At 41.2% G+C, this 24,830-nt stretch overlaps 2 protein-coding genes across 5 annotated transcripts in view; one reads left to right on the forward strand and one right to left on the reverse strand.

Annotated features, from left to right (window-relative positions):
* The window catches only part of SEC24C (SEC24 homolog C, COPII coat complex component), a 36,730-nt gene extending 17,190 nt beyond the window's left edge, over positions 1–19,540 (reverse strand). Inside the window, exons 1-8 of one of the 4 annotated variants that reach the window (XM_005481440.4) lie at positions 19,421–19,540; positions 11,762–11,964; positions 9,297–9,380; positions 6,784–6,925; positions 5,744–5,922; positions 4,090–4,530; positions 2,666–2,796; positions 1,461–1,529 (exon numbers count right to left, since the gene is read on the reverse strand). In XM_005481440.4, the coding sequence (XP_005481497.2) occupies positions 1,461–1,529; positions 2,666–2,796; positions 4,090–4,530; positions 5,744–5,922; positions 6,784–6,925; positions 9,297–9,380; positions 11,762–11,936 (1,221 nt within the window). In that variant the 5' untranslated portion in view covers positions 11,937–11,964; positions 19,421–19,540. The remainder of the gene's footprint in view (positions 1–1,460; positions 1,530–2,665; positions 2,797–4,089; positions 4,531–5,743; positions 5,923–6,783; positions 6,926–9,296; positions 9,381–11,761; positions 11,965–19,420) is intronic. The other 3 variants (XM_005481442.4, XM_074544790.1, XM_074544791.1) reach the window with 3 other exon arrangements.
* Positions 19,541–22,203: 2,663 nt separating this feature from the next.
* The window catches only part of SYNPO2L (synaptopodin 2 like), a 36,650-nt gene continuing 34,023 nt past the window's right edge, over positions 22,204–24,830 (forward strand). The window contains exon 1 of the mRNA XM_005481439.4: positions 22,204–22,539. Within this exon, the coding sequence (XP_005481496.2) occupies positions 22,435–22,539 (105 nt within the window). The 5' untranslated portion in view covers positions 22,204–22,434. The remainder of the gene's footprint in view (positions 22,540–24,830) is intronic.

The following is a 24,830-nucleotide window of genomic DNA, read 5'->3' on the forward strand; positions in this document are numbered from 1 at the left end:
TTTGTGTTTTGAAGTCTGACCTGAACTCATAAAAGCCAAACTCAGACCAAGAAAGGAATTTTTTTTAGGTATTCCCCTGTACAGTTCTAGTCAAGTAAGAATTAGAAGCTTCTGTAATCCTCAAGCTGAAGTCCTATAGGTAATCTGGCCTTTTCTTTCCATTATGGTCCCACTGTTTCCATAGTATGCCTTTATTTCTAACCACTGTAACTCTGGTCTAAAGACAGATGGCTTGCAAGGTGGAAGTCTTCATTACTTTGTGGTGCTCAAGGGTTTGTGATTTGAATTCTACAAATGTGGAAAGTGAAATTTCAATAGACTTGTCAATGAATCAAACTTCAAAGCCCGTAAAAATCTTAAATTTCTTGGTATTTCAAATTCTTCACAAGTGCAAATTTGCTTAAGATAACAGAAATGTATTAAATAGTTTGCCTTAACAAAAATATTCACTGACCTTTGTAGCTGTACACAGCTCAAACTACATTTCCTTAGTGGCAACTGAATGAAAGAATTAAAGCTAGCAATCATTCTTCTGCTCTTATTTTGCCATCAAATACACCTGCCTTTGCCTAGAGCAAATTCTGAGATTCAGAAGTTAGTGTGGCAGAACTTCCATCCTCTCACTACAGACTGCAAGCAGAGAGCCTCCCATAGCTTCAGTGACTACTCTAGAATAAATGTAGTCCCATTACAGAAGTCTACAGGCTGACTGACGGTGATCTCACCACTGGTACCTGTTAAATTATCAACTTTGACTACATGAGGAAGCAGTGACACAGGGTAACAAAAACCAAAAGGTTTTTTTTTGTCTTCCAATCCAAAAGGTAGCTGCTTTTTTCTTTCTTTAGATAAGATTGTCCAACATAAACATTAAATTTTCAAATTCAAAATTTAATGGTTATGCATGAGCACAGATAATGAGAGAATGTTTATAGCTCCCCACGCTTCATACTAGAAGATTTGTATCAGAAATTAACATTAAAAAAACTCCAGTTCATCTGCAATTTTAGAACTCCAGAGCACTGGCCCAGTACTGGTATATCAGCAAGAAGAGTAATCAAATTCTGATCAAAACACAGTAGAAAACATGGCTACAACAGCTCATGCTGTGTGCACACTGACATGAGACACACATTGTATGGGCAACTACACAACTGGCTTACATTGAAAATGCCAGCTGGAATCTGGTGAAGGCAATAGCCTAAAGCTCAAAGTGAAGGGGAGACATTCTTCATGATCTGTTTCTGAAACACTGCTTTCTATTGCCTCACCATTCATCACAGTAGATTTTAACAGCCTCATGTGGTGTAATGTTACTCATTTTGATAAGGCAAGCAGAAGACAGCAAGGAAAGGGTAAAAGATTAATGATGGAGGGTTAGCAAGGTGAAGTTCAGGTTTCAGGCATGCACAGATGGTCACCAACACACAGTCTACAATTGACATATATACAGCACTTACTGGACTAGGAATTGCATCTGGGTCTATTCTGTGCCTGGGTTTCTGCTGGGGTGGCAGCTCATTAAGTTGCTTTTTTTTAATAAGAAATAAAAAGTATAAAAAAAAGAGAGAATAATAAACCAAAAAGTAACAGCGTTACTTCTCTCGACCCAAACCTGTAGCACTGGAATTAGATAGATTTAGATACTGGTTCATGCAACAGGACATCAGCTTCTGCAGCATACACTGATCCCAAAACCAGTCTTGCCAGGATATTGGGCTTGGCTCTGAACACCTTGCTAATGAAGGCAGTGGCTCACCTGCTAATTTTGGTTAGAAACTGAGGATTTATGCTTTAAGAACATGCTAACATGAAGGCAACTGACACAAGCCATTTGAGATTTCATTTAGTGGAAGAGAGGCACACAAGCAATTAAAGACTTGTATTCTATGAAAAAAATCCAGTAGTAAGCTTTACATAAACCTGGAATCTAAATAGGGAATCTTTTTTAAATAGAAGTATCTTCTGAATAACATCAGTTCTGATCTAAATCAAGAATACATTATTTCACAGTTTTGAAACAGCATCAAGAGCAGTGGAAGGAACAGCACTCTAGACTAGTGGCAACAATACCACCAGGCTTAATACTACTCAGCGTTGGTAACCATTACATATAACTGCTTATCCTGTCTCAGAACCTCCACTCTGAAAGACAATCCCAGTTTGAGAAGCTGTCCATATTTGACTGATGTAGCATCATGACTTCATGACCCAAAAAAACACAAACCAGCTTTTTGACAGATTATAGGAAAAGCACTACAATCACCTCCTACTAACCATACTTCAAACATGGATCACACAGTTCACAGACTGTCACCTCAAAACCCGAAATTAGTTCACCTTGCAAAGTCATTATGTAAGAATACAGAAATGGAGAAACATGTTTAATCAAAGCCCTCAAAAGATATCACAGTACAAAAAAGACCTGAGGAATTAGAGCAGTGATTTCCATATGCAGTGCCATTCTTTAGTCACCAAGAAAAATACTGCCTCTGGGCTTATTCATCACAGAAGACTGAAGGTGGGTAGGAGAGAGAAACACAAGCAGGAAAACAAACTGATGTTCCTTGGAATGAGAAACCTGTTTTCAGCTTTGCTGTTTGTCAGCTGTCCTATGCAAAAACACTACAGAAGAGTTGACACAGGTAAGAACAAGCAAGCTTACAGGGCTAGGAATGGAATCTGGATCCAAGCGTTTTGGTGGAGGTGGCGGTCCAGGGGGACTTCCATAATTTGGTGCTCCTGGATAGGCTCCTCCATAGTTTGGCTGGGGACCCCTCATCTGTCCAAAAGAACCTTAGCAAGAAAAGAACGTAAATATCAAACAGTGCCTTAATACTAGGCCTTTCTTCATTTGGCACTTCCATTTCCTGCCACTATTAAAAAAAAACCTTCAAGAAAATTAAAGTCAAGTGCTTTTCAGTTAATTATGATTAAACATATTGATCACAGTATTTCAGCTTAGACTGGTACATCTCTATCAACAATCCAGTAAACTGATAGATACAGTCCACAAAACTAGACTCACGGAAACAGAGGCTTTTAGTCTGAAATCTATCAGCTCCACCTCAGTCCAAACCAGCACACTACTGTAAGTAGTTTCAGAGTTTGTAATTGTTGATTATAATGCACATTAAGATCATGCACTATGAATATTTACCTGCAGAACTGTCTAATGGAAAGTGCACACAGAACAGCTAAATAAGTGAGTGGATGATCCCTAATTCTTCAAATTAAAGATATGCAAGGAGTTCCCTTGGGCGGTTTTGGCTTGTTTGAAACTACGGTAATAGGCTACGGTGTGATTTCCTCTTTTGTTTTGTAACTACCTGAAGCTATTTCATATTATTTTACACCATTCCAATCACTTGGAAGAGCATGATTTAACCCATTAGTATTTTTACAGTTCATAGGAATTTTAACAGATATTTTCAAGTAATTTACCTGTCCAGCTGTGCAAAGCTGCATGGGGCATGGAATTCGCAGTGCTAACATTTGCACATGATTACTTTATCCCAGCTATCTCTAAGTGTTATTGATTAAAAACCAGCCAAAACTGGTTTTAATTCAGAAAGCTTAACTGGTCTTTTAAGATGTGCAAGCTTCTGTAAGGGAGAAAAATACGATTATGCAAATTCAAGGAGAAAACATAGCAACTCCTTTTTCAACGTTCAACAACTCCTTTCACACACACTGCATATGCACAGTGGCCACAAATTTTAAAAATATAAAATAAGGCTTTTCTGTATTTCCAATGTCTATTTTTGAACAGGTAAAGTTGCAGACAACAAATTGGAGCCCATAATAAAATCCTGATCACAAATTCTGGTAGTATTATGGCACTAATTGCTAAACACCTTTTTGGCCAAGTAAGCTAAATTTTTTTTAGTTACATTAATCTGATTAAAACCTGTATTATAAAATACCTTAGAATGACACACAATATTATCTCAGATATGAGCACAGGGAAATAAGAAGGAAGTTTTAATGTGCAGTCAGGAGCCCATAGGTGACAATGTGGAATCTAGTTCTCAGTTTGTACCATACAGAGAATACTTAACTTGAAATTCCTATACTAGGAATACTCACCATTCTGCTGCATTTGGTATCCTGGCTGAGGAGGATGAGTGGGAGGAGGTGGTCCATGAAGACCACTCATGGGAGGCCCAGGGTGCAGCCCCGCCATAGTTGATGGAGGTGGTGGTGAGGAAACATGATTAGGCTGGGAGGATGGTGGTCCAGCAAGTGTCTGCCCAGGCAGTGGTGGGCCTGGCATGGCAGGTGGCCTTGGAGCACCTGTGGTAGGAGGGTAAGAGGAAGGTCCAACCCCTGCAGAAGGAGGAGGTGGGGTAAAACCAGGAACTTGAGCAGGCAGGCGCTGAGTTGGTATTGTCTGACCAGGAAACGGAGGCTGGGCCACAGGAAGAGCCTGGGACACACTGGGAGGAGGGGGCCCTTGGCTCGCACTGTAAGGTGTGTAGAGACCAGATCCCGTCGCACTAACGCTTCCTGAGACCGGAGGAACCGATGCTGGGGGACCCGGCAAGAAAAAAAAAAAGATACAACATCATTTTCTTCTATCCTCAAGACAATTAAGATGCAAGAAAAACACATTTGCTCCAGATCACCTGAGTAAATCTACCACTTTCTCATCTTCAGATGAACTTAGTACTGGCAGAGATAAATCCTAAATGACCATTCTCCTAGATTGATCAGAAAGCTGAAATTCCTTCAGTGGATCTGAAACTCAATAGTTCTTTCATTGCTTTCTCTCTCAAAGTCTGAGCTACTTATTTTACATAATCAGAATATATTTCAGGATTCAGGGCCAGAAAAAAAAGGACAAAGCCAGGAATATGCAAAACATGAACCACCACTAGTCTATCCATAGATTTTCTGAACTAAGTTTCTGTCTTAAACCCCACACTCAGTGGGAGCCTGTAGATCAAGAATGGTTTTGAGCTTTGTGGTTTTAATAGCATGAAACTACCACCATTTGTATGTAGCACTGTACTATTTCTGAGAATAATTTTTGACAAATGTGCTGCCAAAAGGCCAAGGAAATCTGTATCCCCCTACCTACTCCTAATTTTCGTATAAAATCTGTCTTACAAGATGCTTGTTAAAAAGTACTTTAGCAAAACAATTTTTAAATAGTCAAACCAGTTTACACATAATAAAACCAAAACTCTAGTCATCAATTAAAAAAGTCCCCTAATCTACAGCAATGAGATTGTAGAACTAATACTATAGAACAAAAAGTATCTAAATTCAGTTTCTACTGTTTAAGTGAGTGTCTTCTTGACTTCTAGCAGAGCCCTGTACACAATCATTCAGAGTATTTTCAGCCCTTTGTGATTTACATTTACAGGGCCCTTTTTCCCTTTTTGTTTTGACTGGGCTGTCATACAACAGTGGCAAGACATGTAGAATTTCCAACAGGTGTTTCAGGGGTAGACTCTTCAGTGTTTCACAAGACTCACCCAGTTGAGGACCAATGCTATTATTCTCCTTTGTTATCCACGTCCAGCAGTGCCAGCACTGTCCCCTGCAATAGTCTCAGTCCTGTTTTCCCCATTATGACCTTATTAGTTAAGAAAACTACTGCTTACTATGGCAGACATCAACACTCAGAGAATTCCCACAACCATATGGTAATGAATCACTGACAAGGAAAATCTTTTATTAAATTACTAGCAAAAATGAAAATCAATGGCAAACTTCAGTAGCCAGGAAACCTTACCATAGCCCAGTCCAGCTGGGGGAGGAGCAGAGGCTGCAGTAGAGCCAATTGTCATCCCTGCCATGTGATTCCTGAGCTGCTGCACGCTGCCTGGGGGGGGCCCATATTGCTGGAACGTGGATATCTGGCTGACAGGCGTGGGTGCTGAGCCTGGCAGGAACGGCTGAGAAGCAGGTGGCCTGAGAGGAAAGATGACAAACTGAGTGATTCCTCATTATAGAAGAAGTTACAATTCCCTGCGCCTTTTAAAATTGTTCTAGCACATAAACACTATCTGGGTCTCAGATATTTACATGAAACACTGTAGCTCAGTTTTGGAAAAAAATTACATATTCTGCCTGTATCTGAATACCTTTCTCCAAACAAATAAACAAATAAATCTATTAGCTCTTAAAATACAAATTCTGGATTTTTATTAATTCCATTTCAGTTTACACAACAAATCAGAAACACTGCATAGAGTCTATAGGGTGAGCAACAGTAAGGCCTGCACAGCTATGTAAAAATGTTGTGCCACTCAAAACATTTGAACTCTCCAGGACTATTGCCACTTTCACCACAGAGGTAATGGCAGTATCTTTCTGGAAAAGATGTTGAAGAGCCTTAGATGACAGCAACTCATCAAAGGATCCATAAGGGACAGAAGAGGGCCCAGAATCAATACTAAGAATGTATTCAGTAAAGACTGACACAAGCTCCAGAGATCATTTCACACTGCTGAGGAACAAATACTACAGTTGGGTGGATGCAACTGAATTTTTCAGGGGAAAACCAAAATCACAAAGGATGTCTTAGGAGGAGAAGAGGTTTTCATCATTGACATCTGCTCACCTCCTTTCACAAGTTTTTCATCTCCAGATATACTCCCTGTCTGATGAATACCCCTGTGGCAAAACATTGCTTCAAAACCGTAACAAGGAAAAAAGTCAATGTCCTACAAAACTCCAAAGTACTTAGTTTGATTTAGATCTAAATAGTCTAGACCTAGCATGAGTATGCCAAGGTGGGATTTTGTTACAATTCACTCTTCTCATATGCACCTCTGCATTGGGGCTGCTGAGGCTGGAATTCCATTCTGCACATCTCCATGTTCAAACTGACTGTATGACACGTGGCCAGAAGGATGAGATGCTCCAGAGGCTGGAGGAGGAGCTCCAGATGTTGGTGGGGCTCTTAATGAACCTACAAACATAAAGAAAAAATATTAAAATATCACAAATTATAGAAACAAGGGCTTGAACCAACTACCATGAAAAATTCAAGTGCAGAATTGCTATAACAATAGTCCATGAGCAACAAATAATTCATGCACAAATATTTTTAGCCAGTGTCACTAGTTACCATCTCCACACAGATCAAGCAGAAAATATGTGCTGTGGATGGTTTTCAAAAGACAACTTCATCTTTTATGAAGAAAAAAAATTATCTCATCAGTAAGGTACTGAATCCTTTCCCCTCCAAGTCCAATTATTTTTATTTAAATCAAGAGTATTCAGTAGAATCTAATGTCCATTACAAGTCAGTATTCCCTGCCTCAAAGGTAAGCAGGCTATGCAAGCAGATTCCTTTTTCAAAATCTACAAGGCTTCCTGCATTTCTATACAGCATAATGGGGCCCACCACAGACCATTCTTTCCAGCCTCTCAAGCTTGGAGGCTGACACAAATACATTCCCATCTTTCAGACTGAGCTGGTTCAGTCACAGCCCAAATATATTTGCCTCAGAAACCAGTCTTTCCACAGACCACAAAATGTTGGATACAATACCAGCAGACCAACTGCACTTTTTGCTTCCAAAAAAGAGCATATCAACCTCCCTTTTAATAACACTATATTAACAATGCTGGTAATTAGAACAACTGACCATGCCTGTTAACCACCAGGGAACCTATTTCACATGTAGGGTTTCATTAAGCACAGATGACTAAAAGTGCCCTGTGAGACCAGGCCCACACATACACATTCTTGTGTCACTCTGACAGTGACTGGCATGGCAAGTTTCGAAGGGATTCTGAAACGCTCTTGTGAGGAATCATTACAAAACAGGAAATAAGGGGAGCCATTTCTCAATTCTACAGTACCATATATACCCTAAAGCATGAGGTTTTAACTCATATATTTTATCTTATCTACTACATCCAATTCTTAGCAAACCTGGGATGAAAATTCCAGGAAGGAGTTAACTAGACCTTGTATGAATAACTGATAATTTTTCTTGGGTTTCTTTATTTATTACTAAACATCCTGCTGTTCTTCATTTTGAGACAGGATTTAATTACTCCTAGAGACATTTATTATTTTTATATACTTTTATCTCATTAATCTAATATTTTCTAAACTACTGTTACAGCACTTTCATCTCACAGCTCCTCTGGCTAAGCAGTTCCTGATCTCCAACTATTTGTATGTTATTTCTTTCAGATTTCTTTTGTGATACCTCTCATCTATTTTCCAATGCATTCCTTTGATAGTACATGTGAACTGTTTGGTCTTCTTATCTTTTGTCTTTGAAGGCATATTTAATCCAATTTCTGGAGGGACCCTTCACACTTTTCTAATATACATTAAGTTAAATTCCCCCACCCCCAAATTTAACAGGCATACCATTTGACAAATATGTGCTACAGAAAAAGCTTTGTAAGTTTTTTTTTTTCTGGTTCTCATCATAAATATACTTTTATCACACCTACTACAGACTGCTCAAACAGACACTGAAAAAGAAATCACCAGAATAGGTACAGGTATCTAGTGGTTTATTAGTCTAAGATTCATTATTCTTGACAAATCCTCAACATCTTTGTGATGTTTTTAGTCATTACAGCAAAATGGGAAATGCCTGTGATTTTCCTCAAAGCCTGAGCATATATGGTTGTCTTTTGACACCCTTCTAAACAAATCAACACCTCTAGAAATAGTTCTTCCAAAATACCACTAGTTTGATAAAAGGAGAAGTACAATATGGTCTCTTGCAGCATTTCTTACATTTTGATTGCTAGTTGCAAAAGGTATTTCATTCTTCAAGTCACAGCTTTAGGAAAAATAATTGTTCCTAACATATACCTTGGATTCAAAGTACAGCCAAGGAAGTTAAAGACTTGTTTTTTTCCCCCTAAATGAAAGCACAAGTTACACAAATCTCACAACTTCCAGTAACAATCTCCTGGTAGTTTGCAGAGATTTTTCACTTCTTTGCAATGCTATCATTTCAAACCTCACCTTCCCTCTCAAGGGTGAGACTGAATTCTTTTAAACTAAGGATTGCACCTGACAAAACCTGAATGGGTCAATTCAGGTTTTAAAATCAGACTTCAGAAAACATTAAGCACAAGTTTTATCTATGAATCTGCATGCATAAGGGATTTCTACTAGGGTTATTTCTTCATTCCTATTTATGCTTCTGGAATGCTGCCCACAAATGGATTGGGAAATGTCCCATCCGCCTCTGCCCAAACAATCAGGTACTCAACCTTTGAGATAAGTATCCATATTAAATGGGAACTTGGCACAGAAGAAGCAACACAGACAAACATCCCACAGCAAGGACACCATTTACCTATGAAATTAGGTGCAAGAGAAGTGTCAGAGTTGAGAGATACAGGAGAGCCCTTCGAAGGAAACCCCAAGGAAGGAAAGTAACCTGGAAAGACAGAATACACCAGTAAATGAAGCCTGAGAGAAAGCACTGAGAGACAGCCTTTCCAATGCTAAGAACAGTCTGCAGTCCAGAAAATATCTCATACACAAAAGTAATGTCATCTACCACCTTGTTCTTTAAGCTATACTCCCTCTCTTCTACCATGCACAACATATTACAAATGCAGTCTTTACATATTACAAGTGTTAATATTTTCATCAAGCAAGCCTATATAAAACAATCTACAGCCTAATGGTTACTGGTATTCAGATAATTGTGTTGGCACTTTCAACTGCATGACCTCATCTGAAGGAAACCAATAGACTGACTAAAGGACTGGGGCGAAATTGTCCTGCTTCTTTCAAAATTCTCATAGCAAGAAGCAGCTACTTTCAGCTAGCACCACAGCACTCCACTTCTGGTCCTCAAAAAGACTATCATCACTGCCATAGCATTCCCATGATTCCATTTAGTTTGTCACATAAATCAGTAGCAAAACACTCCCTGACTAAGGATGGTACCAACTCCTAACATTTCTCCACTCAGTCCCCCAGGCAATTTTACTGTTATTTTAAAAATAAATCCCTAAGACAACTACTTTGAAATTATAGAATAACACTGGCAGTTTTCCCTTTACCCTCAGTATTTCCTAAATTTTTGCCTCTGAAATTAATTCTCTCTCCTCTCTATTGTACAGCAACAATAGGTCTTGCCACAAAGACTTGCAGTAAACATAATGTATTGGAGGTAGTGGTGGAAAGGATAACTGTCACTATTTTTACTGTAACCTGGCTGCTGTCTCTGATAATGACAGACATTTGTTTGACTCCTTCTTCCACAGGGATTTCATACTCAGCAGCCACTGACAGGTCAACCTCTGGCTGTTGTGTAAGGCTCTGAATTTTACATTTCTTTCTTCTAAAGACAGGAATCCTAAACAGCAGGTCCAAAATGCACAGTCTGACAACTGAGATTTCCTTAATACAGCCTGCTAAGTCCAGGAAGAATGGTCGCAGAAAAAAAGATGGAAAAAAATCCCCAGCTGGCTACAGCAAGCAGACAGAGCTCTCAGTGGCTGAGCCCTGCCTCTGCTCTCCCAGGAAGCAAAGTTTCCTTCCTCCACTCAGAGATGATTTTCATTTCACAGCAATTCAAACCCCTTGTGAAATTAGTTCAAAACTCTTCGATTAAAAGTGCTGTTAGAAGAGATTTATCGAGAGCATGGGAAGAAGAGGATTAAGGAAAGAAAAGGAAGATGGAGCACCTGAATAACCTATTCTTTATCACACTTTACTCTTTTACTATGCTACTCTACTAACTCTAGACAAAAATCCAACAGTGCAATTATTCAGCACCCAAATTTCGGTGCCCCACTTCTGTTAGTTTCAAGACAACTAGAGGGACTTCAATTGTTCTATCCTTCTCACTGAGTCTGAGTCAAAATTTGAGAAGTTGCAAAAGATTGAAGATGTACTTGCAGGGGGGAATAGAGACAATTAACATGACCAGCACAGTCCTAATCACCTTAGAAGATCCATCTGAAACCTAAACAAATATTTTAATGTTGTGCTTATTTTAGCAAAACTGAATTCATTCCTGTGATCTGAAAAGGCAGACACACTTGTATTTAAAACAATAGTATTTTCTCCTCTACATTTCAAATGTTAAAGTCACTATTGATCTCCCAAAGCAATCAACATAAATCAAAACCAAGACTCACAAAGTTCTTTATTACAGTCAGACTTTCTTTTGAAAAAAAGCAAACAAAAGTTGAATTACTTTTTTAACAGAAAAAAATAACAAGGGATAGGATCCTGCAGAATCAGTCAAATTCTAGAATACATTAGCTTACCACGTGCCCACAAACTTTATATTGAATTTAAAGGCATTGGAGAAAATAGCTTGAAATACTCTTTTTACGTAGAGTTGTATGTCAATCTTTCAGGATAGAGCGCAGATATTTCTATATAATAATGTAAGGCAGCCTCAATTATAAATCTGTTACAGTCCCTGACTGCTGCCTCCCAACATAACCTCACCAGGAAGACTCCTTTAGTCAGGTGTTTCAATAACATAGGGACATGGACATAAAGAAACAAAGCAGGCTGTTTTTCAACATGTTAATTTTATGACCTACCAAAGGAGTAAACCCCACTAAACTGGACAAGAAACAGCACAATAACCTCAGAATATGGGATGATGTGATTTTTAGCATCATGCAAATTCCACAGAGAAAAAAAGATCATCACCACCACAAAAAACCCCCAAAGTCTTACAACAGGATATTGTATACAGCAACAGGACATGGTGTAAGCACACAGCAAAACCTGAAAGCAGGCCATAATTGACAGGTTATCAATGAGCAAGGGTTGCCCGAGCAGTACCTTGTGGAGGGACTGGCTGCTGGTATCCTGGCACCGGCCCATTATAGGCTCCGTACTGCGACTGAGGAGCCCCTGGCAGTGACTGTCCTCCGTAGGCAGGCTGCTGGAATCCCTGATAGCCAGGCTGAGGTTGCCCGTAAGGAGGCCCCGGGTGAGCTTGCTGGTTTACACTCATTGTATTCACATCCCCAACCTAACCTCACCTGCAAAAAGGGGGGGAAAAACGACTTTAAGCAGATTAAAACCAAACTGGTCAGCTTCCCTACTGTTTTCAAATAAGTGAGAGATGTTAAGATAGTATCTTAAGGGAAGCTAAAACATTAATGATAACTTACTCTTGCACAGCAAGTCAATAAATGCTTTACAAGAGCTATTTAAAACAGTACTTTCAGAAACTATGTTTTCTAGTCAGCATTTCATACTAGTTAGACCTGTGATCATCACCTTAGATAGAAATACCATCATTTGCCATTCCATAGCAGATTATTATCAAGCTTCCGAGAAACCTTTCAAATACTTCCCCTCACAGAATCAGACCAAGAGAAAACACATTTCACGATATAGGTGAGTGATCCCTTAACATAACACTTCAATAACACTGAACAAGTTCAGCTGTCACCTCTGCGTTAGTTTCCTCGATCATGTTTCCTCATTACAAGCAGCAAGCTTCACCATCCACAAAGGCAGCTGCCTGAAGTGTTTGACGGACTCTAGAACAGGACCAGCAACATAGGGGGCTATGGCCTTTTTTTAGCAATAGATGATTTAAAGTCCTTGCTATATACATATGTTCCAGAAAACAAAGATATTCCAAAAGCAAAATTTTCACCTAGGAAAGGTGTTAAAAATGGAAAATAATTACAGGCAAAGATGGCACTAAAGGAGTTTTACCAAAGTGTAACACCTGAAACAGAGCACCAGAGAGAGGAGAAACATTACTTAGCTAACTTTTGCAAGAAATCTTGCTTAACAGATTCCCAACTGCCCTAACTAACTCTATAAAGAGACTGACTAACTTTATAACAAGAAAAGCAAAACTGTTATTGTAAGACCCCAAACCAAAGAGGCAATTTTTATGACAGGAAGCAGGCAGATGACCCACAGCGCCTTTCACTTGTGGAGAATCAATAATATTACTTCAGGGGCAGGAGATTCCCTCATGGTGTGTTTCTCATAAGAATATTTTGCATCACCTGTACTTCTTTGGACACTCCATGTCACTGTTAGCCTCTTCAGCTGAGACTACCTACACTAACACTAAAGAAACATGTTTAGGGCAATTAAATTCTTCACTAAAAACCATCAGTTTATATAAAAATGCAAAGCAAAAGTAACATAAATAACTAATGTTGCCCTTACATTTTTCTCCAAACTCTATGATGAACTTGTGCATTAAAGATACAAAGTAAATCTTAACACAGAGGAGACAGAGGCACAACAGCCACCAGAAGCAAAGCCTGACCAGGAATGTGTAGCTTAACTCAGTCAGGTGTAAAAGCCCCAAGGTGGTTTGCCTACGCTCTGATTAGCACATGCCAAACAATGCTAAGATTACTTCTTCACATTACCAAAAATATGATGCTAAAGAATTATTTCAGCAACTGACACCACAGTTGTACAGCAAAGCCACTGGAAGAACTACAGCTCTGTAAGAATCATCCACATGAAGAAATTCTTTCATACATACCATAAAGGGAAAATACATATATCATAATAGAGAGATTTAATTACTTACAAAAAAAAGCTAGCACAAAACATAAAAACTACATTTAATCTCCTACAGCTAGTAAACATGACAAACGTCAATGCTAAGATTACTAACACTTACTCTGAAATTAGATTTTAAACTTTTATGAAAGGAAATAAATGAAGTTTTACACTGTTATTCTCCAAAGTGTATAAAGGCAAAGACAGGGCTTTTGTTTAGAAAAAGATCTCCTCTTAAATATTTACAGGTGATTTGCTCTTGAAAGTTAACATGCAATTTGCAACAGTTTACAAGAGCATGACAATTTTTCATCAGCCTGCAGTGGTTTAAAACATGATTACTCTCTTACTGTCACGTTTATAACGTGTAATCTCTAAAAACACTGGCGTCCCACACTACCTTTGACTTAGTTCTGCAGAACAGTCTAACCTGAGCAGCCATGTGGGCAGGGAGTCTGGACTTTGGGACCTGCTCCCTTCCCGAGCTCCCTGAAAGGTTAACCTCTTACTGCCCAGGCAGGCGTCAGTGTGACCACACTGCAATGACAGAGCTGCTCTCAGCCACCTCCTGTTCTGTACAAGCAGTACAGCGAGAGAGTCCCTCCTGCCAAGGGGGCAGTACCAGCAAGGAAGAACACAAGGAGAGGACTCCTCTACCTGCACATCTTGGAACACCTGGGCAGGGCTTTCTGACAAGGAAGGAGGGCTGTGATCTCCTCTTCCTGTCCCTCCTTATTGGATTGGATGAGAAACCTGGCTTCCAGTCACTGCTCCTGCAAACAGGTCTCTCCTCCAGAAGAGCTGCAGAGTAGCAGTATTCCACAGGATAGCTCCTGAGCTACAACCACTAAGACACTTTTCACAAGTAAGAGCTACAGAAATCCCTGAACAGATCTAATGTTTGAACTAGGAATTACTACAGAGCAGAAGATGAATCTTTCATGCTTTTTCTCCTGTTTTTCTAAAGCACAATAGGATAAGAACTCAAGCTTGTCCCCTGTAAACCACTTGAGACTTACTGATGTGAGTGCACACTCAGCAATCTCACCTGACGATCTTTTACTATTCGCTTTTCAGCCTTCCCTCCCTCATGTGAATATCAGTACCTCCTGCCTGAGCAGATGCTATCATCTGTAGCTTGTTGCTCTCTCCTCAATACCAAAACTGAGAGGTAAGCTGATTTAATGCACATCTTAGAGAAAAAAAAAGAGTTTTGAGATAATTTCCTACACTTTTGTAGCTACACAAACAAGATGGTTCTAGTTCAGTGTCCCTACTGAAAGACAGATACACCTCAGAGCTTTAGCCCACGTGCCAGCCAGCACAGGCTCACCTCCACCACAGCACGAGCTATTGCTTTCTCTACACTGGCAGAGGGTCAAGGAGGCAGACTTAGGAACGAGTCCAGTGCTGAAGCTGTGGACAAGGCTGCTTCATTGTTTTGGTGCCCAACTTGCTCTGAACATAAGGTTTGTGGCACACTTGCTCATCACTGATGTGAAATACCATAAGGCAGGAGCAAGAGTATTTGCCTCTAAGAAGGTGGAAGACAGTTGTCACCCAGTGAGTCTGTTTTCCCTCTTCCCCAGTACAAGTTATTTGTACCAAACATTTATTTAGCTTCCACTCAAAAACATCTCTGTGTAAATTAGAACCTGGTCACTCGAAGAGATAAGGAGAAAGGGATCATTTTATGCTCTGTCTTATGACACGAAGGGTGGCTGGGGTAGGGAGAATGACAGAAATAATACATATACCAGATAGAGAGAAATGGAGATAACAGGCCATTTTACTGGATAAGAATGCTGAGGATATTCCTTTGCATATAGCAACACATTACCAAAACTAAGCCAAACATAATACTGACACATGGTGTTGGACACCATATTACTACTCAGCAGTTACAAAGCTCAAATAAGCAGGACTGATGCTAGTGGAAAAAAACCTATGACAAGTGGTCATTACCATAAACAACAATTTTCCTGCAAAGCAGGAAGCAGTTACTCTATACCATTTTCTATTCCTCTGTATAAAGGCAGCTGAGCACAACGTTTTGGTCAACACAGTTGCAAAGCTACAATTACATGAAAAGGCTGCTGTACAAGACAGACAAGCAGTGAGGATCAGTAATGAACTGATGGGAGGAAAATACACAGGAATAATGTAGGAGGTGCTGAATATCTAAATTTTTACAATAGCTTCAAGATTACTTAGTATCCAAACAAATCAGACCACAGTGACGTTTTTATAACATGCTTTAAAAAAACCTAGTGATTCATATGAACTTGTTTCAATGAGCAAATCTCCCAAATCACTGAAAACCTCATATTCATCATTTTTATAGTCTGCATTCATTGTTAACTCCCTTTTGAAAGTGAAAAGCTTGATCTCATCAGTTCTTGTTCACATTCTAAAGGAAAGGCATACAGCAAAATTGCTTTCTTTCAGAAAGTAATTTTTTTTACTGGTCCCAGAGAAAGAAAAAGCCTGTTTGTTTCAACTTCTGAGGAGACTGATACCTTAAAAAAACCCCCAAACCTACAACAACAACAAAAAAATACACAACCCAAGTCAACCACATGGCCATGAAGGAAATATTTAACTTAATACAAAAATCAAAACTATTTCCAAAAGATGGGATAGGAGAGCACCAGTAATTCAGAGTATTGCCTACACTACTTTTAATGTTTCTGTTCTGGAGCTTTCTGGCAGCAGCAAGGTTTTGCTACTCTTACAAAGACCCAGACTCTGGAGCTAACAGCACTCTTCAGAAAGGGAAATGTCCTTGTTTTTGTTTCATTGACAGCTTGACTATGTCTTCTACAAGCACTCATGGAACACTTGGTTCTTTTCAGATATAAAAAATCACTGGGTGGGGGTTTTTTTTCTGTAGAAAATCTTGGAAAAGAAACTCGTGTCCTAGAAGTCAGAAAGTACCAACCAATCTGTAAGCTGGCAGGCCATTGTAACAAATGCCTCCCACACATTTGCCCAAATCAACCCAAAAGGCAATACTGGAATCCACTCCAATCTGGCTGTACTGTGTGGCACTCTCTCTTCCTTCTTTTGCAGATTCTCAACTTGTTACACCACAGCTAACATCTTCTTCATCTATGCATTTTGAGTTACTGCCAGAAACATTTGTTTTAACAGTTCACAAACAGAATAAGACACAGTTTTCAAAGTTAATCTAAGGTACGATCACTTCCATAGTACTCTAAAGAAGGCCACATTAAACCCAGTTTTGTAAAGCTGATTCATCATCCTGGGCAAGGTACAATACAGCACACAAGTTACAAGAGTGAAAGTGATTAAAAGCTGAATACAAAAAAGCCAGCTTAGTCTTGACCTAACCTTAAAACTACCAAGACTTCCAACCCCTGCCATCACTACCAGATTTCTACTTCAAGAACACTTTATACTTCATTGACTCAAGTCTCCTGGTGGGACTGATTCACATCTCTATCACTGTAATAAAGCCCTAGGAAAAGATTTGAAAAACGCTCTGCTATGAGCATGGCTTCTGAAGAGCAACCCCAGGGAGGCAAAAGTCACTGACAATACAGCATCAACAAAACCACAGCAAAGGATCTCTCTGTTTCCTAGCTACCCTCACATACACGAGTACAGATGTTACTATGAGTGAAGTAATCTGAATCATTTCTGTGAATCTTGCACAAGCATAATGGATCAGAAAAAGTTACATGAGCAATCTCAAATTTCGGGAAGAGGCCAGAAGGAAGAAAGGGAATACACAGAACATGACTAAAAGGCAAGTTTTCTTCACATTCACTGTAACACTGGCCATCTCTGTGCTTTGACTTGCTCTACACAAATATACATCACACAATTTCCATCACTTGCAAGAAACAAAAAAGGTGACAATTAGCTTTTCCTAATACCTACTTCCAGTTTATACTGTCGTTTAGTGATTTCTACGTTAACAATGAATCCTGCTGAACATATAAAACAAGCTCTTTCTTCACAATTTATCCCCAACACATATTTTCAAATCTAAAGAACAAGAAACATCCACCTCTCTTCTGCAGAGACCTTGCTGTTGATTACTGTTGGTGACTCTGTACCTTGCCCTTCTTTAGCCAACCATCAATTCTTCCTTTGGTTTTTGACCCTCCTTCTGATAATAAGTGTTACACAAAGATAACATAGTCCTACCACAGCAGGAAAAAACATCCAAAGAACTACAAGCACCAAACCACCAATCAAAAAAATAATCTTTTAAATAGCTGTTCACTGCTGTAAGTCAGCTTTCAGCCATGAAATTAAAACCTGGAGTGAATGTCACAGCATATTAAGAAGCAATTATATATTCTTTATATTGATGTCCTCTTCATACTCTGTCTACAAGAGTAAAAGAATCCTGAATTGCACATCTTCAAGCCAAAAAGGGTAGGTCCATTAGCAAGAACCTATTCCACATGAAAATGGATAGAAATATTTATTTTTCACAGAGTGTAAATATGTGATTGAAAGTAAGTCTCCTTTAAAGAGGAAAGCCTGGAAGTTTTTGGCTACATATATTTCTATCTGTCCCTTAACTGGAACACCTACTCTAGGAGAACATTGTGGGAAAGAGAAAAACAATGTTAAAGCCAGAGTTCCCTAAATTGACTCATGAAAACTTCACATTAATAAAAACAAAGACTTTAATACAAAATCAATAGTCATCTCCCATTTTTACACTGTTTGTAAAAAACAACAAAAAAGAATTTGCATGTTATGCCTCAGATAGTGATTTCTGTCCAACATTCCTCACAACATTTGGTAAAGTCGACTACATAATAATCCTGTAACAGAAATGGATCCAGAAATATTTTTAAGGAATTATCACATTAATAGCTAACAATCAACTGAGTACCAAACTGGAAAAAAAAAAAAATCTGTATTTTCAATGACAGTATAAACATTACTTCCTGTGGATAACTTCTGACATAGGTGTAAGCAATTCTTTTACATCCCAACAACTTCTTTCTACTGGCCAATAAGTTTAAAAAGAACTTCAACTACAGCCCAGTTTGGATGGTTTTGCAGCCCCTCTCAGAGATCACTACATTCCAAAAAAGCCTCACCAAACAAACTAAAGGAAACTAAGCTTCACCATACTCCATCAAAAGTATTTCTCAGAAAGACTGAAAGCAAATTCCAACAACAGAAAACACATTTAAAGCCCCATCTACATGGAAAGCAAGAGTCCCATCTTGCATAACCACCTTTTCAAGACTACACTTGTATTTCGATCATGCCATCTCCTTTACTTTCCTTCTTCCTTTTCTCACAGCCACACGACCACTAAGTTTTACTACCAAATCCACCCAATCTCAGTCGCGAGATCTGCGCCAGGAATGACCATCCTTTGCAAAGCTCGAATGAATGAAAGCTTGAACAGCCCAGCACAAACGCCAGGGGAAGGATCCGCGGATTACAGGAGATTAGAGAGGTTGCAGAGGGGGGTATCTGACTCGCGGCGCACCCCGACCAAAAAGCAGCACTCGGTTCTCCGTGCCGGACCGACGGCCCGACTCGCAGCCGCGGGGTGTCGCCGCACCGCACCGGGACACCGACGGGCAGCTCAGGCACTGGAAGTGCAGGCCCCGCCGGCAGCCGGCCCGGCTCCGCAGGCCGCCGGCACCGGCCGGGCCGCGGGCGATGCGGACACTCCCGGCCGGGCGCATTCCGGCGAGCCCCGGGGCTCTGCAGAGCCTCCCGTAGCGCGCAGCACGGCGGGCCCGACGCGTCACCCGACCGGGAGCCACCGGGCCTCGGCGGAGGAGGAAGCTGCAGCGGCGGCACCGCCTCGGCTCCGGACCGCGGCCGGGCCGCCGGGCGCGGTGCCGGGCTCAGTGCCGCCCACCCGCTCGCTCGCCCCCAGCGGGCACCGCACGGCCCCGCCGGTGGGCCCGGCCACCTGGAGCCCCCTCGGGCCTCACTCACCACCGCTGCCGCCACTGCCGGGCCCACTTCCGGCTCCCGCCCCGCCGCTCCCCGCCTGCCGCTCCCCGCCTGCCGCTGCCACGTCCGCGCTCCGCCCGCCGGGGCCCGGATGCGGCGCAGGCGCTGGGAGGCCCCGGCCCCTGACGTCCTGGCTGGGCGGGCGGTGACTGCAGCTGCGGGGAGGGCCGCGGGGCCGCTTGTCGCGCGGCCCGAAGCAGCGCTGCCCGCACGGGCACTGAGGCGTGAGCGGGGCTCGGCCGAACGCTGCTGAGCCGCGGCCACCACTGACCACGGTGCCCTTGGCCGCCTGTCCCGCCAGAGGCCTGTGAAAGACCGCGACAGGGGAGCAACCAAGGCCAGTTCGGCACCAAGGTGCAGAGAGTTGTTCGCTCCCTGCCAACAGCAGCAGTGATCGTCCCTCCGTACTCGGCACTGCTGAGGCCACACCTCAAGTACTGCCTTCAGCAGGCCCTACTGGCCCCCTCACTTCAGAAGGGGCACTGAGGTGCTGGAGCGTGTCCAGAGCAGGGTAACAAGGCTCGTGAGAGGTGTAGAAAACTTGTCTTACAGGAATGGGTGAGGGACCTGGGGTTGTTTATTCTCGAGAAGAGGATGTTCGTAGGGGATCTCATCGCCCTCTACAACTATCTGAAAGAGATTGCTGTGAAGTGGGGACTGGTCTCTTCTGTGGCTACAGAGAGGACAAAAGGAAATGGTCTAAAGCTGAGACAGAGGAGAGTCAGATTAGATATTAAAAATATTTTCACTGTTAAGGTGGTCAGGCATTGGAATATGTTGCCCAGGAATTTGGTGAAGTCACCAACCCGGAGGTTGGTGTTTAAGAGGAGGTGTTTAAGCAGGAGGTGTTTAAGAGGCATCAGGATCTGGTACTGGGTGATATGATTTAGTGGTTTAGGGGTTACAGTGGTAATGCTGGGTAGATGGTTGGACTTGATGATCTCAAAGGTCTCTTCCAACCTTGATAATTCTGTGATCTTGTTGGTTTGTGCCCACCAGCAACATGCATTGGCACCGGATGAGTGGTGCTATAGTAGTAGCAATGAAGTAGTCAACCAAGCAGTGGCATCACAGCAAAAGTACATCCTCTGGATGTTATGGTCTAAGAATATTAGTCACTGAGAGCTAAGCACATGCAGAATAAGGAAGAGGTAAGGGTAAGCTTGTTCTCAGAACCTTAACAGAAAATGATGGTTTATGCCTTGTAGGAAAGGGGGAGGATTGACTTTAACTCTTATATAACTCCCTGCCTTGGGATGGCTAGGAGGTCATGTCTGTCATGTTCCTAAAGAAAAACCACTGAAAGACTCTTCTCCACTCTAGTGAGACCCCATCTAGAGACCTGTGTCCGGCTCTGAGGTCCTCAGCATAGGAAAGACATAAACCCATTGGAGCAGGTCCAAAGGGAGGCTAAGAAAATTATCAGAGGGATGAAGGTGTCTCTTACTAATAAAGGCTGAGAGAGTTGAGGTTGTTCAGCCTGAAAGAACATTTTGAGGAGGCTTTATTGTGGTCTTCCAATACTTAAAGGAGGCTTTAAAAAAAAGCTGGAGACAGACTTTTTAGTAGGGCTTATAGTTACAAGACAAGGAGTAATGGTTTTAAATGAAAAGAGGGTAGATTTAGACTAGATATAAGGAAAAACCCCTCTGAGTTAGCTAGAGATTTTGAGATCTCTGCGACGTAACAGGCAGATCCTTGACTGGACTGGACCGAAGGACTTCGTCTCTAGATTTGGTAGCTATAGCCCCCTCTTTCTCTCTCTCTCTCTCTCTCTTTTCTCTCTCTTTCTCTATCTTTTTCTCTCCTTTAATCCCTCTATTGCATTTTGCTGTGATCATTCAATAAAGGTGCATTTGTTTTGGTTATTATTGCAAATCCCCTGTGCCGTGTTGGTTTTTTGCGCCTTGAGATCAAATCCACGAACCATCACGAAACCCGTTCGTAAAGACGGATCGTGACAGCTACCAGGCTGGTGAAGCACTGGAACAGGCTGCCCAGAGTGGTGGCAGTTGCCCCATCCCTGGAAACACTCAAGGTCACATTGGACAGGGCTCTGAGCAATCTGCTAGAGTTGAAAATGTCCCTGCTCATTGCAGGTAGATTGGGCTAGATGATCCTTAAAAGTTCCTTCCAACCCAAACTATTCTCTGATTCTATGACCTGGTTGAGCTCTCTTGGCCATTGAGTCTATATAAGCAGTGCCCTGCAGAGAACTGTGTGAATCCTGTGTGTGGAGCTAATCCCAGCTATTCTGGTCCCAGTATCTAGTATTACAAGTAGATGTAGGGGATGTCAGGGAGCTACACGCTGCAGAGGGAGCACAGCACATCTACAGTCTGCCTGTGGCTTTCAGGGCAGGCATAGTGCTGCTGTGTAAAGACACTAGCTGCATGGAGAAAATAGAAGTGGAGAGCACATTAATTGCAAGCTGGTTTTGTTCAATTCATAGGGTCAGGTGCTGTCACCTGATTTGTACAAGTTTGTGCCTGTGACATGTCATTGCCTGAAACTCAAACTAATGGATCCTGAGTACTGAGTGACTCTAAGATTTGCATTTGGAATGCAAAGTGGAAATAAAAAATTTACTGAAATGCTTCCAGCTTTAAGAGTGTCAGACAAAGCTCTGGAGAGACAGGAGGTGTGCTATTTTCAGCCACGTTCCGGTGAGAGATCCATCATGTATGCGGGGGGGCACAGAGGGTGAGATTGACATGACACGTGTGTGGGACAACTCTGGCCCCTTCCCAAGGGCAGAATCAAATGTCTAATCATAGGCAGAGCAGCAGCTGAGAGTCCAGAAGAGCAGTGAAGGCTGGGCTTGACAGTCTCAACTCTTGTGTGTGTGTGAACTTCAAGGAGAAAGTAAGCAGAGGCCTTGTGGGGACTAGAGAGTGGTGGTGTGAATTGTGGATATGGGAATAGAAGATTCTGCCTGTTAAGAACTGGAATCTGTACTGAAGTTGTGAAGACAAAATATCTAAAGCATAGAAATCATGGGAGCTGAAGAAGAAATGCTCATCACTCTGTCTGGAGGTGCCCCCTGGGGCTTCCGCCTGCAAGGGGGTTCAGAACAGAAAAGACCCCTTCAAGTGTCAAAGGTAGGTGTCACACCTTGAGGTGTGAACTGTGAGAGCAAAGTTGTTCTGCTGAACTAAGATATCCCTACTGAGTTGGGCATCTTTCACTACTGTTAAGGAATACAGGAACTCCTTACAGTGGCAGCAGATCTTAAAAGGAAAAATTGGGTGGTGTGCTCAAGCAGGGTGTGAGGTGGGCTGTGGGTCCTGGAATAGATGCTGTTGGGGTAGAGACAAATGTCAGGTGAAGATCTGCTTCAGAGCAGGTCTGTACAGCTCAGACACTTGGTAGGCTGTACAACTCTCCTGAGTTGTCAGCAGAGCTATAACCATAGTGACAGTGCAGGGAAAAGGGTACTTCAGTACTCATGAAAGACATCCAACTAAAGAAAAAATAAATTGAAGCAGTTAAAGCCATATTTTTAATTCAATTGTCCCTAACACTTCATTACTATATTCCAGCTTTCAAAATATATGTACATTTCTTAGTGCCTCTTCTGTTGGTGAAAGTTTTTCCACACTGTCTGAAGTGAATATTTGTGATGCTCTAGGCAGCAAATACAGGGGTAATTTCAAGAATTAAAGAAAAACAATTGTTTGAATGGGAGATTTAAAAAATTGAATAAACATGAACCTTGTGTTGCACTACTTTTGATAAACAGCTGTTACTGTTGTCTTTTCAGAAAGACTACTGAATAGATTGAAAACTAGAGGAAAAAAGGTCCCTCTTTATTAAGCTCAAGACAGCTGCATTAGCCTTGACACAATGATATCTTGGGATATCTCACTGGAAGGCGCCCAGCAACAGAAATGAAAAAATTCTCTGCCCAGCTCCTTCTGTTTCCTTAAGCAGACCATGTCTCTGACAGAATTTTGAAATTAGATGTTCTGTGTCACTTGGCTCACCCCAGATCACGTAGTGTTTGTTTGCAACTTCTGCCAAATTGTTTGGGATCCCATAGCTTGGCCTTGAAGTGAATGTTTGTTATGTAGAGAAAGATGATTTTCTCCAGAAAAACAACTTCTGCACAAACTCATAGAGTTTCAGGTTAAAAAGAAAGAATCAATATCCTTTAAACAGCTGTCTTGCATCAGTGGTTCTTAGGAAAATGGAATTTTCAGGGGCTACATTAATTCTACATGGTCTAAGATTATTTTTACTGTTGTTTTCCCCTCAGTAGATAAGAAACTGGTACTGAAGAGGGAGGAGATTGTGAGTGTCTATAAGGATTACTCAGGATTGAACAGCAGCAAGAATTAGTCATTACCCAGGCTAAGTTGCACCTTGAGGTGAATGGAATATTGCTCAAGGATTAGTAGCACTTGCAGGAAGGTATTAACTAGAAGCTGCTTTTACCCAGAATTGGGTGCTGTACTTTAAGTCTAGCAATACAAATATATATAATTTTACAATAATTGGATATTGCATTAAAAATAATTATGAAAAATATAACTTACACAAATCCAATTGAGGCTCAAAGTAGACATCATTCTTTAGGCAGGATTTTCATTTTATAATTATCTTTTTTGTCTCTTATCATCCGGAATTTAATAGCATCTAATGACCCTACATAGTATTTTAAAGGCAACACCACTTAAACAGTCTCCAAAGAATGGATGGTCCTTACCAGGTACTCAGGAAGATCATATCTGAATGTAACCTGCTTAGAAGAGAGCAAACTGCCAGGTGTCATGTGATGGAAAGTACAGCCATGAATAGCTGATAGGTGCCAGGAGATAACTGAGTGGACACTGCTTGTGTCTCAGAGATTCCAGTGCTGTCATTTTAGAGAATTTCAACTTCTAGGCTAGAAAGTCATAGTAGTAACACTAAGGAAAGATCCTAACCTTTGGATACTGAGTCAAATGATAAATAAGTGATAAAAAGTTAATTTGGTTAATTAATCAAGGATAACAAATACATTATATATAAATGATACATGTTGTACTTTGGCAGAGGTGCTGGATTTGCCAAGCCAGACTAAGTTAAGAGTCACCTCTTGTCCTGCTTGCTGCTTCCTTTGTGTTTCCTGCAAGTATTTCAGAGGAAGTTGTAAGTTTCACAATGCATCTAATTTTTGTGTAATGCAATGTGGAGGGAAATCCTTTCCCCTCAGGTAGTTATCAGCATGCCCCGGGTAGCATCTAAGAATTGGCAGTCCTAGTGGTTTACCCTACAGATAAACAGAAAATTGTTTCTGAACAACTAGTACCTTACCTGTCTAAATCTTATGTGATTTCCTAATGAAGATTTGATAACACAAAGCAACCAGGCATTCCAAAGACTAAAGGTTGCACTGAGTGGGATTTCC

This window comes from Zonotrichia albicollis, chromosome 7 (assembly GCF_047830755.1).
Source record: "Zonotrichia albicollis isolate bZonAlb1 chromosome 7, bZonAlb1.hap1, whole genome shotgun sequence".
Classification (NCBI taxonomy): domain Eukaryota; kingdom Metazoa; phylum Chordata; class Aves; order Passeriformes; family Passerellidae; genus Zonotrichia; species Zonotrichia albicollis.